The 19,198-nt window shown below is 44.8% G+C and overlaps 4 protein-coding genes across 4 annotated transcripts; all 4 read right to left on the reverse strand.

Moving 5' to 3' along the window:
* Positions 1 to 3,746: 3,746 nt before the first annotated feature.
* Positions 3,747 to 7,325, reverse strand: LOC124691890 (chlorophyll a-b binding protein of LHCII type 1-like). Its single transcript, XM_047225172.1, has 2 exons — positions 6,457 to 7,325; positions 3,747 to 3,864 (listed from the first exon to the last, which is right to left on the reverse strand). Exons 1-2 carry the CDS (start codon positions 7,251 to 7,253, stop codon positions 3,861 to 3,863), a joined length of 801 nt encoding a protein of 266 aa, XP_047081128.1. The 5' UTR covers positions 7,254 to 7,325; the 3' UTR covers positions 3,747 to 3,860.
* LOC124691891 (chlorophyll a-b binding protein of LHCII type 1-like) lies at positions 3,813 to 4,716 on the reverse strand. Its single transcript, XM_047225174.1, has one exon. It carries the CDS (start codon positions 4,647 to 4,649, stop codon positions 3,861 to 3,863), a length of 789 nt encoding a protein of 262 aa, XP_047081130.1. The 5' UTR covers positions 4,650 to 4,716; the 3' UTR covers positions 3,813 to 3,860.
* A 1,755-nt stretch (positions 7,326 to 9,080) lies between the features above and the next one.
* On the reverse strand, positions 9,081 to 13,407 carry LOC124691892 (chlorophyll a-b binding protein of LHCII type 1-like). Its single transcript, XM_047225175.1, has 3 exons — positions 12,522 to 13,407; positions 10,992 to 11,005; positions 9,081 to 9,592 (listed from the first exon to the last, which is right to left on the reverse strand). Exons 1-3 carry the CDS (start codon positions 13,316 to 13,318, stop codon positions 9,198 to 9,200), a joined length of 1,206 nt encoding a protein of 401 aa, XP_047081131.1. The 5' UTR covers positions 13,319 to 13,407; the 3' UTR covers positions 9,081 to 9,197.
* Positions 13,408 to 16,331: 2,924 nt separating this feature from the next.
* Positions 16,332 to 17,310, reverse strand: LOC124691893 (chlorophyll a-b binding protein of LHCII type 1-like). Its single transcript, XM_047225176.1, has one exon. The coding sequence runs from the start codon at positions 17,241 to 17,243 to the stop codon at positions 16,443 to 16,445; it is 801 nt and encodes a 266-aa protein (XP_047081132.1). The 5' UTR covers positions 17,244 to 17,310; the 3' UTR covers positions 16,332 to 16,442.
* Between the last annotated feature and the right edge of the window lie 1,888 nt (positions 17,311 to 19,198).

Consider the following 19,198-nt stretch of genomic DNA (forward strand, 5'->3'; position numbering starts at 1 on the left):
GCAATATGGTGTAGAGATTCAATAGAGTTGCAAAGCAATCAACTATGAACTAGGGTTTATCTTAAACGTGGTCTAAACCTAATTTGGGGACGTGCTGGGTACTTATATAGGGGTTCATGACGACTAGGTTTTGAGAAAATACATAGAAAACCGACCCAGATCGGGATCTGGTCGAGACAGACTCGGACACGGCCGGCGTAGGGGCCAGTCGACCGGGCCTGGGACCGGGTCATGACCGGGGTGCCAGGGTGACATACAATACACCCCCCGGTTGGCACCAGTGCAGGATCCGGTCAGAACCAGGCTCACCCGGCGTGGGGGCCGGTTGGACCGGGCCTGTGACCGGGTCGGCCGGCGTGGCGGCCGGTCGGACCGGGCTTGGCACCGGCCTGGACAGCTTCTTCTTCCTCCCTCGCGTGTCCATGGGATATCTTCATGTTCAGCTTCATGTCCAGCTTCATATCCAGCTTCACGTCCAGCTGCTTCATTGGACTTGAGCTTCACAGCAGCATTGTCTTCATCTTGTAATATCGGAGGTAGTAATGTAGTAGGGATGTCCCCATCATGATGAATGATAGTAATAAAGGTTCACATAGGAAGTTTTTATGAAAACTCGAAGTGACCTCAGGATTAAGATTTTTGTTTGATATCTTTGTCTAGGAGTAGTAGCACCAAAAATCAACTTAGCTAAATGCAGTGGCACGATAGTAAACAATATTTTTTTTATTGTAACACAAGACGAAACAATACAGTCATTGTTCATGCCTTTCCTTGTGCGCGAGATTGGCATAGGGGACAACTGTTTTGTAGCTTTTTAAACTCCCATCTCCGACTAGTGTAAATATGTTTGAGAGTTGGTTAAGATGGTTGGTACTGATCGATCAACTTAAGGATCAAATCCAGTTGGCTATCTGAAACTATTAAAATGATCACATGGTCACCAAAACGAGTTTTCAGTTTTATGCAGCTAATTTATATGGTTGTCAATGGCTCCCTATATATGTGATCCCCAATGAAGCTTGTGGAGCCGCGAGATAATCTGGAGTACAGGTGGGACCATTTGGAGATGATAATTTGGGCATTGTTCAACGGAAATTCATTTTGGCTCCCGGGAGCATTTGCTCCTGGATTTTTGGGGAGCAAATTTTGTTTTTCAAAACTTTTCAAAAAATTCTGAAAAAAATCATGCACGTACCTGACCATAGCACGCACCACCTTGTGAAATGTCGCTGCGAAATGTCATCGTATGCGTCCTGGGCAAAAATGACAAATTTCCAGATCTGAGATTCATATTTTTGGATCTCATTTCATGTCAGAAATTTGTTATTTTTGTCCAGGACGCATACAATGACATTTTGCAACGAAATTTTATACGGTGGTGCGTGCCATGGTCAGGTACATGCATGATGTTTTCCGGAATTTTTTGACAAGTTTTCGATTTGTTTTAATTTGAAAAAACCGGGAGCAAATGCTCCCGGGAGCCAAAACGCGTTCAACCAATACTTTTCTTGTATAGGACAATATATTAGATCAAGATGAAACCAAGTACATTTGACCTTTGCAACAACACAATGCAAGATCTAGCTCAAACCTGCAGGATGCAAACAACCACCAAACTATAAGGGAAAACAAACACAACGACAGCAGCAACAAGCACAAACGACTACCACCATATCTGAAAACACACCGAATATGAAAAAAAAGGTTCTCCTGTTCCAAGAAGAAAACAACGCACAAGCGCTCCCACTACCCCACGCTGTGAGAGGTAACCCGTCCTGCTGCCACCTTCCACTGGAATGGGCTCAACTCGTCAGCCTCACTCGGTAGTTCGGAGGAGACATGGAGCAGAGAAGGAGAGGAAAAAGAGCATCAGTGGCGACTATGATTCCCATGTGTAGCCCTCTCTTGGTGACACGAGTATTTATATAGTAGTGTGCAATCATATTGTGCTTAATTTGGTAGGATCCACAATGTCAAATTGTTTTCGTAATGGTTGCAAAGAATTCAAACACACATTGCAATAAATAAGACAGTGTACATATGCAGACGCGGGTGTATCCCCTTCTCAAAGGGTCAATTGGGCACAACCTATATTTTTGTTATCGTTATTCTAGTTACCATCTTATGCTTTGTATCATATGTCAAATGCATGATAAGAGATGTTCATGTAGGTAACTCTCAATACTATACCTTAATTTTTCAAACAGATGGTGCAGTGGAATGCATGGCCTTACAATTTTCTTAGGTATTTTGACAATCCAAGAGGCCATGAAAAAGCAAAGTTTTAAATAACTAGCTATAGCCTTTTCGGATACCTACTGCTACGGCTATACGGCTATGTCATTTAGGCTAAATAAGAAAAAACCGGTAATAGCCGGCATAGCCCTATTTAGCCCCTAATTAGCCGCTAGACCTCCTGTATTTTGAATTTCTTTTCTCTTTTCTTTTTTATTTCTTTTTTTTATAAATTTGCGTTCAATATGATTAGACAAAATTTGTGAGTTAAATAATTGAATACTTGTTTGCCATGAATAATTGAATAAGTTGTATCACGAATCGTGTTTGAGTCATAGTTTTTCTCTTTTTTTTGGTAAGATATAACTAAAATATTCCAATGTTTTGAAAAAATGCTAAATGGAATAACCCACTATAGCCCGGTTATAGCCTTTCATAGCATCGAAAAATGTAGCGGCTAAATAAAATAGCTGGCTATTTTAAACTATGTGAAGGAGTCTTATTTTTCCTGTCTTCAGAACAAGTACCGCCCAAAACAATCCAACTTAACGAAACATTCACACACACACGCGCACACACACAGAAAAACATCAAACCTAGAGTTTGATTATCAAAACTGAACAAATAAAATAGTAGATGACTTGTCATAAAAAATTGCCCCTAATTTCTATCGTTTTATCCTTTCAGTAATATATTCTTTTTAAGAAAAGAACTATCAAAGTTGCATCTGGAGACTATGGCATGATTCTTTGAACTACCCAGGAAAGAAATGAATTTTCTTTTTGATAGAAGAAGAGATTTTAGATCTGCAAAGGTGTTTCATGATGATATGTTTCTTGTGACAATCTGTCCCGAGCAACATAAATCCTTTCACAGGTCATTGGAATAGCCATTTTTGGTTCATATTACTGCTAGATCCTTACAAAGAGTTTTCATGGTGATACTTCTGTTTTATGGTGACTACCCTTAGAGCCAACCAGCACGCAGTTGCTGCTTATTTCTCATGACTGGTGTTCTCTGTTTCCCGAATGTTTGATTTGCAGATCTGTTCTTACTCTTTTTTTTTTCAGTTTCCTTGATCAATGTCTATCCGTCCCTGAATCGCTCTAACCATACAATAAAAATGCACATATATCTGAAACAGAACGATGCAGTCATTTCACATCTATCTTGCTTTTATGCACTCACACTTTTGTTGCAAACAACGAAAGAAAATCATTGCCCAACGCAGTTGTTGGATGAAATTGGACGGCCTGGATACAGAGCAGCCTCTCATGATTCACTAGCAGTGCAGAAACTAATTCCATTTCTGAACTTGTGTTCTTGCCTCAGCTACAGCTGTTTCTTAGTAGAAAGCAAAGAAACACCGCCTCAGTTTCAGTGAATTGTTGCGGTGGAGACAGTTCAGCAACAAAAGGCATACAAATCTCAGTGGCATATCTGCAAAAGGATGCCACAAATTCTTTCAGTGGCATATCTGCAAAAAATGGCTGGGAATGTGCAAACATGGATAGTGGGAGAATCTCGCACTTTACATAAAATTCTCGTAATTTACATCGTGGTTGTACAAACAAGACTACACAACATCACAGTTCACTGGGCCGATAGTCTCCTAGAGACTTCAGTTATTTGCCGGGGACGAAGTTAGTGGCGAATGCCCATGCGTTGTTGTTGACCGGGTCAGCAAGGTTCTCAAGTGGGCCCTTGCCGGTGACGATGGCTTGAACAAAGAAGCCAAACATTGAGAACATGGCGAGGCGACCGTTCTTGAGTTCCTTGACCTTTAGCTCGGAAAATGCCTCGGGGTCGTCGGCCAAGCCGAGAGGATCAAAGCTGCCACCTGGGTAGAGTGGGTCAATTATCTCACCAAGTGGGCCGCCGGCAACACGGTACCCCTCAACGGCACCCATGAGTACAACCTGACAGGCCCATATAGCCAGGATGCTTTGTGCATGGACGAGGCTAGGGTTGCCTAGGTAGTCAAGGCCACCCTCACTGAAGATCTGGGAGCCAGCCTTGAACCAGACAGCCTCGCCAAACTTGACGCCATTGCGGGCGAGCAGCTCAGGGAAGACACAACCCAGTGCCCCGAGCATGGCCCAGCGACTGTGGATCACCTCCAACTCCCGGTTCTTCGCGAAAGTCTCGGGGTCGGCGGAAAGTCCAGCAGTGTCCCAGCCATAGTCACCTGGGAACTCACCAGTCAGGTAGCTCGGGGGCTCACCTGAGAGCGGACCAAGGTAGAGCACGCGGTCAGCACCGTACCATGGGCTTCCAGAGGAGACCTGCTTAGCCTTCGCTGAAGTCTTGCGCATGGTAATGCGGGACTCGCCGAAAAGTGTGGAAGATGGTAGATTCTTCACTACCTTTCCAGCATAAGTCGAGGAGGAGAGGGACATGGTGGTGGTCGCCATTGGAGTGGTAAGACCTGTGTCTCCTGTTTGTTCTCGAAGAGAGGTGTAAATGTGGAGATGGATTGAGATGATAGGAGGGAGCGGTATTTAAGGGAGCGGAGCCGGTGACACATGGGATTGATTTGTTGCATATTGTAAGAGCTGAAGATAAACATAGATAGGGAGAAAAATCTTGAGCAACGATGCAATTGGTGCTGGCGATATCTCTTCGTCTGGGAACACTTGGCGCAGTCAGAGCCAGGAATTGAGTTGTGGGCTTTGTGGCTAGGATTGGCTATGACTAGGATCTGCTTGGAGACGGCTGACTGGATCATGTGGTGACTTATATCTTATAATGCACTGTTGGCGCGCAACAAAATAGTGAACAAATTTCTTCTCTACTGGAAGCAGTTCATGCAAGTTTGCTGCCAGAAATTGTCAATGGTCATAAACAATAATACGGTGAAAATGCGGACAGAGAAGTGTAATTGCACATCAAGCATGTTTTGTAAGATCAGAACTGAAAATTTTAGCCGTGATAATGCAGCAGTTCATTCTAGAGAAGAGAAGCTAATTACTGCACGTAGATCTGTGGTGAACTCATTCTAGGCTGTCCTTGCTTCAAAGTTGGATATTCTCTACTCTGCATTCACTTCATCCATAGATAAAAAGAAAATCACACCTGACGGCTTTGGAAGGCCAAAGCCAATCTTGTATTGATTCGCATGACACGATATGTAATATGAATGGATTATGGATAAATATGCATATATATTTCTACATAATTTATTCTGGGCTCAGTGGCTACATGATGTATCTTTACCATCTCCATTAAATATTTGAAGGCTACAATGGAGATAAAGAAGAAGATTCTAGCTTCAAAGTAGCTATATATTTTGCACATGGAAGTTATTCAAAATACTGTAATAGTACTACATAAAAACAAACAGAATACAGTCTTGAGTCATGACCAGCCATGTAATCTGCCTGCTTTTTCAGTCAACACAAAATTTAATGCTTCAGTTAGTCTCATGGGGATATTCTTCCTGACAGCTTCCAGCTTGTGTCGAGGGAGGGAGTCTCTGAATGTCTGAAGACATTTACTTATATCCAAATTTTGTTAGTCTACAACCTAATTTTGACTTGCTTATGTTCTTTTGCCTCAGGTTTATTGAAGCAAGCGTGTGATTCAAAATCAAGAGAAGTGTCGACACCAAGGAGGTGGAGCAAGTGCCACATCATGTACGCCTGCTCCGGGCATCTAGGCACACGGGCCAAGATGCGTGCCGCTGTAGAGGAAAAGCTCCACTGCCGGTGTTTGGAGTTCCTCAGAAATGGAACGACCCAGGTTCTGGGTGTGAACTGCTATGACACTCTTGGGTTGGTACTTTTGATCCGTCTTCCAACGGCTCAATCAACCTCTCAGGTTTTGATTGCAATGCAAGATGCACGTGAATACAGAGCAGCCTCTCACGAATCACTAGCAGTGCAGAAACTAATTCCATTTCTGAACTTGTGTTGTTGCCTCAGGAACAGCTGTTTCTTAGTACAAAGCAAATAAACACCGCCTCAGTCTAAGTGAATTGCTTTGAAGTGGAGAAAGTTCAGCAACAAAAGGCATATAGATCTCAGTAGCATATTTGCAAAAGGATGCCACAAATCTTTCATTAGCATATCTGCAAAAAATGGCTGGGAGTGTGCAAACATGGATGGTGGGAGAATCTCGTGCTTTACATAAAATTCTCGTAATTTACAACGTGATTGTACAAACAAGACAACACAACATCACAGCTCACTGTGCCGATAGTCTCCTACACACCTCAGTTACTTGCCGGGGACGAAGTTAGTGGCGAATGCCCATGCGTTGTTGTTGACCGGGTCAGCAATGTGGTCAGCAAGGTTCTCTAGTGGGCCCTTGCCGGTGACGATGGCTTGAACAAAGAAGCCAAACATCGAGAACATGGCGAGGCGACCATTCTTGAGTTCCTTGACCTTTAGCTCAGCAAATGCCTCCGGGTCGTCGGCCAAGCCAAGAGGATCGAAGCTGCCACCTGGGTAGAGCGGGTCAATGATCTCACCAAGTGGGCCACCAGCAACACGGTACCCCTCAACGGCACCCATGAGTACAACCTGACAGGCCCATATAGCCAGGATGCTTTGTGCATGGACGAGGCTAGGGTTGCCTAGGTAGTCGAGGCCACCCTCACTGAAGATCTGGGAGCCGGCCTTGAACCAGACAGCCTCGCCAAACTTGACGCCATTGCGGGCGAGCAGCTCAGGGAAGACACAACCCAGTGCCCCGAGCATGGCCCAGCGACTGTGGATCACCTCCAACTCCCGGTTCTTCGCGAAAGTCTCGGGGTCGGCGGAAAGTCCAGCGGTGTCCCAGCCATAGTCACCTGGGAACTCACCAGTCAGGTAGCTCGGGGGCTCACCTGAGAGCGGACCAAGGTAGAGCACGCGGTCGGCACCGTACCATGGGCTTCCAGAGGAGACCTGCTTAGCCTTCGCTGAAGTCTTGCGCATCGTAATGCGGGACTCGCCAAAAAGTGTGGAAGATGGTAGATTCTTCACTACCTTTCCAGCATAAGTCGAGGAGGAGAGGGACATGGTGGTGGTCGCCATTGGAGTGGTAAGACCTGTGTCTCCTGTTTGTTCTCGAAGAGAGGTGTAAATGTGGAGATGGATTGAGATGATACGAGGGAGCGGTATTTAAGGGAGCGGAGCCGGTGACACATGGGATTGATTTGTTGTGATAGCTGACAAGGTAAAAGATAGATAGGGAGAAAAATCTTAAGGTTCGATGCCATTGGTGCTGCAGATATCTCTTCGTCTGGGAACACTTGGCGCAGTGAGAGCCAGGAAATGAGATAGTTGTGGGCTCTGTGGCTGGGAGGGGCCGTTACTAGGATCTGCTCCTGCTCTTGAGATGTCTGATTGGGTCACGTGATGAGCAACTAGGATAATGCTGGATTTAGATGCAACAGAAGAGTGCAAAACTTCTCCGCTGGAATCCCATGCAAATTTGCTTACAGAATTTGTCTATGCTTACAAACTTTAATGATCCTTCAAAAAAAAAAAACTTTAATGCGGTGATAATGCAGACAGAAAGTACTTGCACATCAAGCATGTTTTCTGAGATCAGAACTGTTTTTTTTTTGTATGTGCACTTTTAATAAATAAATATCTTAAGTTGTTTTACACAATATTTGTCTGGCTCAGTTGTTACATGCTGCATGTTTATTTCTTCGGTTAAAAATTTCAGGGCAACAATGGAGATTAAAAGAAGAAGATTTAAGCTTCAAGGTCACTAACTCACTATATATGTTGCACATGGAAGTTTTTCAAAATGCTGTACTCCTAGTAGATAAAAGAAAACACAATGCAATCTCAACCAGCCATGTAATCTGCCTGCTTTTTCAACCAAAACAAAAAAAAAAACTCTTTGTTGTTATGCGTACCCTCTGGTTCAGTTAGTTTCATGGGGATATTCTTGGTGACATCTTCTAGCTTGTGTTGAGAGGGATAGTCTCAGAAGACATTTACTTATCCAGATTTGGTTAACCCACCAACTAATCTCGACTTGCTTATGTTCTTTTGACAAGGCGCGTGATTCGACATTTGAGTGTGGTGTCGACCAGTCGACATGAGAAGCTCCTTCATGTTGAATAGCCCAGCTACTGTTAGTTTTCTTTCAGTTTCGTCAGGTTGGACAGTTAGTCTGTTAGTGTTTTCAGCTAAGCTCCTTAGGATCGACATGGAGCACGCCCCAGTCATGGGATAGCACGATTCAGTCAGAGACATGGCAAAAGCCACAACACGTTTTTGTTTCGATTCTGAAAAAAAAAGGAAAGAACAGAAAATGCAGCTGGTTGAACGCTGCGCGAAAGAAAACCTCTCGTGTACTTCAACTCTGGTGGATCGAGTTCAGGCCTACAATTTACAATATCTGCTGGAGATCCACGCCAGCTAGGCTGCGTGCTCCATGCTGTCAAGCCGCACGAGGAGGTGGAGCAGGTGACACGGAGTGGCCGGCTGCTCGCCGGCATCCAGGCGCACGGTGCCGAGGTGCGCGCTGCTGTAGTGGACGAGCTCCGACGCCGGTGTTGGAGTTTCACAGAAGTGGAACCACTCAGGTTCTTGGTGCTTTTGATTCGTCAACCAACGGCTCGATCAACCTCTCAGGTTTTGATTACAACGTTAGATGCAAGTATACAGATCAGCCTCTCACGAATCACCCGAAGTGCAGAAACTAATTTCAATTATGACTTCTGTTGCTGCCTCAGCTTCAGCTGTTTCTTACCGTAGAAAGCAAGAGACACCGCCTCACTTTCAGTGAGCTTTGAAGTGGAGAAAGTTCAGTAACAAAAGCATTTAAATCGCAAGGATGCCACATATTCTTTCAGTAGCATATATCTGTAAAAAAATGGCTGCAAGTATGCAAGACATGGATGGCGGGAAAATCTCACACTCAACATAAAATTCTAGTAATTTACATCGTGGTGGTACAAACAAGACTAGACAACATCACAGTAGTTCAGTGTGAGGATAGTCTTCAAGACACCGCAGTTACTTGCCAGGGACGAAGTTGGTGGCGAATGCCCATGCATTGTTGTTGACGGGGTCGGCGATGTGGTCAGCAAGATTCTCTAGTGGGCCCTTTCCTGTGACGATGGCTTGAACAAAGAAACCGAACATCGAGAACATGGCAAGGCGGCCGTTCTTGAGTTCCTTCACCTTTAGCTCGGCGAACGCTTCAGGATCATCAGCCAGGCCGAGAGGGTCGAAGCTGCCGCCCGGGTAGAGCGGGTCAATAATCTCACCAAGTGGGCCGCCGGCAACGCGGTACCCCTCGACGGCACCCATGAGCACGACCTGGCATGCCCAAATAGCAAGGATGCTTTGTGCGTGGACAAGGCTTGGGTTGCCGAGGTAGTCAAGGCCACCCTCACTAAAGATTTGGGAGCCGGCCTTGAACCAGACGGCCTCACCGAACATGATGCCATTACGAGCAAGCAGCTCAGGGAAGACACAACCGAGTGCCCCGAGCATGGCCCAACGACTGTGGATCACCTCCAACTCTCGGTTTTTCGCAAAAGTCTCGGGGTCTGCGGACAGTCCGGCGGTGTCCCAGCCATAGTCACCGGGGAACTCACCGGTTAGGTAGCTTGGGGGCTCACCAGAGAGTGGACCGAGGTAGAGCACGCGGTCGGCACCGTACCATGGGCTACCGGAGGAGGCCTGCTTAGCCTTCGCTGCAGTCTTACGCATCGTCATGCGGGCCTCGCCAAAAAGTGCCGATGATGGCACATTCTTCACTACCTTTCCTGTGAAGGTCGAAGAGGAGAGAGACATGGTGGTGGCCGCCATTGGAGTGGTAAGACCGGTGTCTCCTGTTTGTGTTCTCAAAGAGAGAAGTGAATGTGGAGATGGTTTGAGAGGATATTAGTGGTGATATTTAAGGGAGAGGAGCCGGTGACACATGGGATTGATTTGTCGTATATTGTAAGAGCTGACAAGATAAAGATAGATAGGGAGTAAAATCTTGAGCTACGATGCCATTGGTGCTGCCGATCTCATCGTCTAGGAACACTTGGCGCAGGCAGAGCCAGGAATTGAGGTGTGAGCTTTGTGGCTAGGACTTGCTGTGACTAGGATCTTGGAGACGGCTGATTGGATCACATGATGAGTAAGATTGTAAACAGATCGGATCATATCGAATTTTGCTCATACCATATCCTTTACAACATGTTTTTTGGGATTCGCATCGGAGCGGATGTTGGCCTGTTACGGATATATCGGAGTGCGAATCAAACCGAAAGCAGGGCAAACTCGGGCCGGAAACAAAAATAGACGGATAAATACCCTCATGGGCAAACAATTATAGTTCTTGCAAAACTTAAGAGGGATATAAGCTTTCATCCTTTTTTGAGTCACTTAGTTAAAAGAATAGAGAGATAACTTAGGCTAAAACTTAAGCATTGATGAGATGGTATAAATATAAGCTAACTAATTGAACCATCGGTCTACCATGGTAAAAAATTAGAGCTCGACATGTTCGCGAACTGAACTCCGTAACTCAATGACTCTCTGAGATTAACATTGGCTTTTGACTAGATAATTGGTTTATCCGGTTTAAGACGTTTGGATAATCCTAATTAATTTTTGGATAATTCATATCCGCGTGCTATTTGATGTACCATATCCTATACTGTATCCAGGGTGCCATTTCGGAATCGGATATCCTTATTCGTTGGATTATTTAAAATCGGATATGTATCCACTTACCCCCGTATCCCATCCACTTACCCCCGAACGGTTGGCGTGCAAAAGAGTGAAAAAATTCTTCTCTGCTGGAAGTAGTCCACGTAAATTTGCTGACAGAAAGTATCCATGGTTACAAACAATAATGCGGTGAAACTGTGGACAGGAAAGTACTTGCACGATGCACATCAAGCATGTTTTCTAAGATCACAACTGCAAATTTTAGCCGTGACAATGCAGCATTTCATTCTAGAGGAGATAAGCTAAGTGCTGCAAGTAGATCTGTGGCAACTCATTCTAAGCTGACCTCGCTTCAAAGTTGGATTTTATCTACTCTACATTCACTTCATCCACAGATAAAAAAGAATCACACCTGGCGGCTTTGGAAGGCCAATGTCAAATCTTGTGCTGATACGCATGGAACGGTCGGTAATATGAATGAATTATGGATAGATATGTATATCTATTTCTACATAATATTTTCTGGGCTCTGTGGCTACATGTTTTATGTTTATTTTCTTGATTAAACATTTGAAGGCTGCAATGGAGATAAAGAAGAAGATTCTAGCTTGATAGAGTCGCTATATATTTAGTACATGGAAGTTATTCAATATACGTAGTAATGTACTAGTACTACATAAACAAACAGAATACAGTCTTGAGTCATGACCAGTCATGTAATCTGCCTACTTTTTCAGTCAACAAGAAATTGAATGCTCTGTCGTTATGTCTACCCTCTGCTTCAGTTAGTCTCATGGGAATATTCTTGCTGAGCTTCCAGCTTGTGTTGAGGGAGGGAGTCTCTGAAAATCTGAAGAGATTCACTTATATCCAGAGTTTGTTAGTCTACCAACTAATTTTTACTTACTTATGTTCTTTTGCCGCAGGACTACTGGACCAGGCGTGTGATTCGACATTAAGAGTAGTATCAACATCGAAGAGATGGATCCCTCAAAAAAAAAAACATCGAGGAGATGGGGCAGGTGCCACGGCGTGGATGGCTGCTCGCCGGCATCCAAGCGCACGGGCCGAGGCCCGAGATACACGCTACTGTAGAGGACAAGCTCCAACGCCGGTGCTTGGAGTTCCTCAGAAATGAGAACGACTCAGGTTCTTGGTGTGGACAGTTCTGTCACTCTCGGGTTGGTGTTTTTAATCTGTCAGCGTCAGCCAATGGCTCGATCGACCTCTCAGGTTTTGATTGCGACGCAAGACACATGTGAATAAAGATCAGCCTCTCACGAATCACTATCAGTGCAACAACAAATCCCATTTCTGAACTTCCGTTACTGCCTCAGCTTCAGCTGTTTCTTAGTTGAAAGGAAGAGGCACCACCTCAGTTTCAGCTGTTTCTTAGTTGAAAGGAAGAGGCACCACCTCAATTTCAGTGAATTAATTTGCGGTGGAGAAAGTTCAGCTTTTAATCAAAGGCATATAAATCGCAGAATGCCACATATTCATTCGGTAGCATATCCACAACAAATGACTAACTTGATGCAAGGCATCGTAGTGGGAAAATCGCACGATGTGTTTGCACAAACTTCTCGTAATTTACATTGTGGTTGTACAAACAAGACTACCGGGCATCACGGTTAACCGTGAGGATAGTCTCCAAGGCACTTCATTTACTTGCCAGGGACGAAGTTGGTGGCAAGAGCCCATGCGTTGTTGTTGACAGGGTCGGAGATGTGGTCAGCAAGGTTCTCTAATGGGCCCTTGCCGGTGACGATGGCTTGAACAAAGAAACCGAACATTGAGAACATGGCGAGCCGACCGTTCTTGAGTTCCTTCACCTTTAGCTCGGCAAACGCTTCGGGATCATCGGCTAGGCCGAGAGGGTCGAAGCTTCCACCTGGATAGAGCGGGTCAATGATCTCACCAAGTGGGCCGCCAGCAACGCGGTACCCCTCGACAGCACCCATGAGCACGACTTGGCATGCCCAAATAGCGAGGATGCTTTGTGCGTGGACGAGGCTAGGGTTGCCGAGGTAGTCGAGTCCACCCTCACTGAAGATCTGGGAGCCAGCCTTGAACCAGACAGCCTCGCCAAACTTGACGCCATTGCGAGCGAGCAGCTCAGGGAAGACACAACCCAGTGCCCCGAGCATGGCCCAGCGACTGTGGATTACCTCCAACTCCCTGTTCTTCGCGAAAGTCTCGGGGTCGGCGGAAAGTCCGGCGGTGTCCCAGCCATAGTCACCGGGGAACTCACCTGTTAGGTAGCTTGGGGGTTCACCAGAGAGCGGACCGAGGTAGAGCACGCGGTCGGCACCATACCATGGGCTACCGGAGGAGACCTGCTTTGCCTTGGCCGCAGTCTTGCGCATCGTAATGCGGGCCTCGCCGAAAAGTGTGGATGATGGGAGATTCTTGAGTACCTTTCCAGAGAAGGTCGAGGAAGAGAGGGACATGGTGGTGGTCGCCATTGGAGTGCTAAGACTTGAGTGCAGGCACTGCTTGCGTCTCCTCTACGCTTTCTCCAAGAGTGGTGTGAATGTGGAGATGCTCTAAGAGGATGCGAGGAGGTGATATTTAAAGGAGTGGATTGACACATGGGATCGATTTGTTGCATGAGCAGGGAAGATAAAGATAGTTTAAAAAAAGAGAAGATAAAAATTGTTAGGGAGAAAAATCTTGAGTCTCGATGCCATTGGTTGGTGCTGCAGGCTGCAGATATCTGAACACTTGGCGCAGTCGGAGCCACGAAATGAGATAGTTGTGGGCTTTGTGGCTAGGAATATGGCTATGACTAGGATCTGCTTGGAGTCGACTCACTGGATCACGTGATGAGTGAGATGTTCTGATAATGCACGGTTCGCATGCAAGAAAAGAGTGCAAAATTTCTTCTTTGCTGGATCCATATACAAGTTTGCTGACCAAGTAAAAAAAAGTATACAAGTTTGATGACAGAAATTGTCCGGGTCTATACAAACATTAATGCGGTGATAATGCTGGCAGAAAAGTACTTGCACTTGCACATCATGCATGTTTTCTGAGATCAGAGTTGAAGAAAATCTAGCCGTGACAAATTTCTGGAGTTAAGCAGTGCTGAAAATGTATGTGGTGAACTCATCTTTATCGAGAAAAAAAATGTGGTGAACTCATACTAAGCTAATTAACCTTGCTTTGAAGTGCGATATTCTCTCTTGTACTTTTGAATCCAAAGATGAAAGAACAAACACCTGATGGCTCTGAAAGACCTATGCCAATCTTGTGTTGATTCGCATGGCTACATGTACGTACTATTAATGCATAAATATGCATATCTAATTTTACACAATATTTTTCTGACTCATGGCTACATGTTCTATTTTTATTCTTTTGATTAAACATTTTGTAGCTAAAATGGTAAAGAAATAGATTCTAGTTTCAAAGAAGAAACTCTAAACGGAGGCCGAACTCCAGGTAGCCCTTTATTTTCAAAAAGTTCAAAAACCATATTTTAAAGTTTCAAAAAATTCTGAAAAAAGCTTGGATAATCCAGGATGTAAACTTACTCTGTATTTTAGGCTACACAACATTTGCAGAAGTGTCGATTTAAATATACTGAACGGTGCATATTTCAAAACTATAAAACTTGACATGTTTTTAACTTTTCATGCAGCCCTGAATATAAAGAATTTAAAATTGGGATTTTGCATGCTTATAGGATGCGTCATTGACTACAACTAATTATTTTTAGAATTATCTAGGTCTTATAAATATAGCTTTTATATTTTTGAACATAAAGGATTCCCTGGAGCTATGCCTCCATTTGTCCACTCTTGTTGCAAATTCACTGTATATACACATGGATGTTTTTCAAAATAATGTACTCTTACATAAAATCAAACACAATAATGCAGTCTTGACTAACCATGTAGTTTGCTTGCTTTTTTACCAACACGAAATTTAAAATGTTCTGTCCTCATGTCCTCGTGGGATATTTTTTCCTGACACCAGATGCAAGTGAGATCCCATCAAAATCTCTCTTAAAGTTTATTTTGTGATTTATAGTTCAAAATTCGACAGAAATTTTAAACTAGAACTCACAAAAAGAATTATAAGTGAGACTTTGGTGAAACCCACTTGATACCTTCAGCCTGTGTTGTGGGCGGCGGAGCAGGTGCGAGCTGCTGTAGAGGACGCGCTCCACCGCCGGTGTTAGGGGTTCCTCAGAAATGGAACGGCTCCGTTTCGTGGTGTGGAGTACCGGAGTGTGGACAGTTACTCTCAGGTTGCTGAACCAACGACTCGATAAACCTCTCGTTTTGATTACGGCGTAAGACCCAAGTGAATATAGATCAGCTTCTCAGTTACAAGACAGAAACTATTTCCTTTTCTGAATTATTTTTGTTGCTGACTCTTTCTAAGTACTCTCTCTCTCTCTCTCTCTCTCTCTCTCTCTCTCTCTCTCTCTCTTACTAAATATAAGGCGTTTTTCTTAGTACTCTCTAACAAAGTATAAGACGTTTTAACAGTTTAATTTGAACTCCAAAAATATCTTGTATTTAAAGATAGAGGTAATAGAAAGAAAGAGACACCGCCTCAGTTTTAGTGAATTGCTTTGCGGTGGTGAAAGTTCTGCAATAAAAGGCATATAGTTTGCAAGCATACCACATATTTATTCAGTAGCATATCTGCAACAAATGACTAAACTGATGCAAGGCATGAGTGGCATAGTCAATATGCATATCTAATTCTACACAATATGCTTCTGGGCTTAGTGGCAACATGTTGTATATTTATCATCTTGATTAAACATTTAAAGGCTATACAATGGAGATAAAGAAGAAGATTCTAGGATCAAGTCGCTATAAATGTTGCATGTGGAAGTTTTTCAAAATGCTGTAGCCCTACATATAAACCAAAAAAATGCAGTCTTGAGTCTTCACCAGCCATGTGATCTGCCTGACATTTCAACTAACACAAATTTATGCTCTGTTGTTATGTCTGCCCTCTGCTTCAGTTTGTCTCATGGGGATGTTCTTGCTGATAGCTTCTAGATTGTATTGAGGGAGGGAGCCTCTGGAAGTCTGAAGACATTTACATACATCCAGAGTTTGTTAGTCTACAACCTAATCTTGACTTGCTTATGTTCTTTTGCCTCAGGTCTACTAAACCAGGCGTGTGATTCAACATCAAGAGTGGTGTCCGACATCGAGGTGGTGGACCAGGTGCCACAGTGTGGGTGACTGCATGCCGGCATCCAGGCGCACAGTGCCTGAGGTGTGCGCTGCTGCAGAAGACGAGCTCTGACGCCGGTGTTTGGAGTTCCTCCGAAGTGAAACTTCTCAAGTTCTTGTTGTGGACTTCTCTGTGCCTCTGTCACTCAGTTTCGGTGAATTACTTGCCGTGGAGAAAGTACAGCAGAAAATGGCATATAAACGCAAGGATGCCACATATTCTTTCAGCAGCATAACTGCACAAAATGGCTGGATTGATGCTAGACATGGATCGTGGGAAAATCTCACACTTTACATAAAATTCTCTTAATTTACATTGTGGTTGTACAAACAAGACTACACAACATCACAGTTCACTGTGAGGATAGTCTCCAGGACACCTCAGTTACTTGCCTGGGACGAAGTTGGTGGCGAATGCCCATGCGTTGTTGTTGACGGGGTCAGCGATGTGGTCAGCAAGGTTTTCTAGTGGGCCTTTGCCGGTGATGATGGCTTGAACAAAGAAACCAAACATCGAGAACATGGCGAGGCGACCGTTTTTTAGTTCCTTCACCTTTAGTTCGGCAAATGCCTCAGGGTCATCAGCCAGACCGAGAGGATCGAAGCTGCCACCTGGGTAGAGCGGGTCAATGATCTCACCAAGTGGGCCACCGGCAACACGGTACCCCTCAACAGCACCCATGAGCACGACCTGGCATGCCCATATAGCGAGGATGCTTTGTGCATGGACGAGGCTAGGGTTACCCAGGTAGTCGAGGCCACCCTCACTGAAAATCTGGGAGCCTGCCTTGAACCAGACAGCCTCGCCGAACTTGATGCCATTGCGGGCAAGAAGCTCAGGGAAGACACAACCTAGTGCCCCAAGCATAGCCCAGCGACTGTGGATCACCTCCAGCTCCCGGTTCTTTGCGAAAGTCTCGGGGTCAGCGGACAGTCCGGCGGTGTCCCAGCCATAGTCACCGGGGAACTCTCCAGTTAGGTAGCTCGGGGGCTCACCGGAGAGCGGGCCGAGGTAGAGCACACGGTCGGCGCCATACCATGGGCTACCAGAGGAGACCTGCTTAGCCTTTGCTGCAGTCTTGCGCATTGTAATGCGGGCCTCACCGAAAAGTGCGGACGATGGCAGATTCTTCACTAACTTTCCAGCAAAGGTAGAGGAGGAGAGAGACATGGTAGTTGTCGCCATTGTAGTGGTAAGACCGGTGTCTCCTGTTTGTGTTCTACAAGAGAGGTGTGAATGTGAAGATGGCTTGAGGGGATACGGGGAAGTGGTATTTAAAAGCGGGGATCAGCGGAATCGGTGACACATAGGATTGATTTGTTGTGACAGCTGACAAGATAAAGATAGATAGGGAGAAAAATCTTGAGGATTGATGCCATTGGTGCTGCAGATATCTCTCCGTCTCGGAACACTTGGCGCAGTCAGGGCCAGGTAATGAGATACTTTTGTGGGCTTTGTGGTTAGGATTGGCTGTGACTAGGATCTGCTCCTGCTTGGAGATGTCTGATTGGGTCACGTGATGAGTGACTAGGATATTGCAAGATTGCATGCGACAAAAGTGTTGATTAATCATGTTGCTAGTAGAGGAGTAGTAGCAATTTACTTAGGCACAAATAAAGCACCGTCCATGTGCTAGTAGTAGCAGTATTTGAACGATTGACTCCATGGAGGCACAAGGTGGCCATGAGGCAAACGTGCATGGCTGTAGCCTGCATGTGTGGCTTGACATTATGGCTTACACTAGTCAAATGTTCACACTTAGGAGAGCTGATCTATTCAGCTTGCTAATAGTATAAATAGGACCCCTTTGTATCAGTTTCAACACACCAAGTAGTAGAGAAGAAGCTAGAAAAGCAGACGTCTTGAGCTGCACCAAAATACTACTCGTGTCCTCCATTCTCTTGGAGTTTGAGTGCGTGTGTTCCAAGTGATCAGCGTGTGAGTAGCACAGCTCTTAGTAGTAGGAGCTGACAAAAAGAGTGCAAAAGTTTTCTTCTCTGCTGGAAGTAGTCCATGCATGCAAGTTTGCTGACAGAATTTGTCCACGCTTGCAAACATTATTGCGGTAATAATGCCGACAGTAAAGTACTTGCGCATCAAGTATGTTTTCTTGTATTAGAACTGAAAAATATGGCCATGCATTAATAATGGATAAATCTAGTTTTACACATTATTTGCGTGGGCTCAATGGCTGCATGCTCTTTTTTCAGGAAATGAGGATTACCCGGCCTCTGCATATGTATTATTCATTGTTCAAAACTAAAGCGAAAGCAGACATCGACGTTGAACAAGTCAGACCCAAATAAAGGAAAAAACCCAAGGCTGTATGCCTCTCGCGACAGTAACTTCACTGGGTTACCACTAACTCTATGGTAAAAGACCGAAACAAACAAAAAGTACACCAGACCTTCACCAAGCCTTTGAGAAGGGACCGCCACACCTGCGCCGATGATGACGAGTCCCACCATAAGTTGGTCCCGGAATTTTCAACCCCAAAGTCAAGCTTCAAAACACCACATTCAACAAGGGCACGACGCAAGCATGGGTCGGCATTGCCTGAATAGTGGAAGTCACTGACATCCCATGCTGTCACGCTTCCAGTTACTGTCGCACCACCTTCGATCGAGCAGCAACAGACATGACATGATGCCACCGGGAGATACATCGTGCGTAGCACCTGCCTGCAATAGGCATTACTTGGCGCATCCGCATGAGACGCCGTTCTTAGCACCTGCTGGCCAGATATGACTTGGCACGGGGGTCTTGTCCCTATGTTATCCTTACTTCACGGATTGGGGTATGGTTGCACGATCAATACATGAAATACCCCATAATCTCTGTCCCCAGCCGTCGGCAATTATTTTTTAAAACTTCATGTTCCACGATTTTATCTAGAACAGCCTTTGTAATTAGACTCATTGCTCTAAACTACTCGCATGTGATATTATTCCTAGGCTTTCAAAGTAAACATGACCAACGGAAGCAATCAGGCTTATCGGTGTTAGGCATTAGCTAATTGCATGCCATTCGATATTAGCATGGTAATTAACTAGCATGCAGGAAAACAAATAATGAAGCTAATAAATATGTATCATATGTGGCATGTAGGACTATCATGGACAAGGAAACGTGACTTGCCT

Source organism: Lolium rigidum, chromosome 2 (assembly GCF_022539505.1).
Source record: "Lolium rigidum isolate FL_2022 chromosome 2, APGP_CSIRO_Lrig_0.1, whole genome shotgun sequence".
Lineage (NCBI taxonomy): Eukaryota > Viridiplantae > Streptophyta > Magnoliopsida > Poales > Poaceae > Lolium > Lolium rigidum.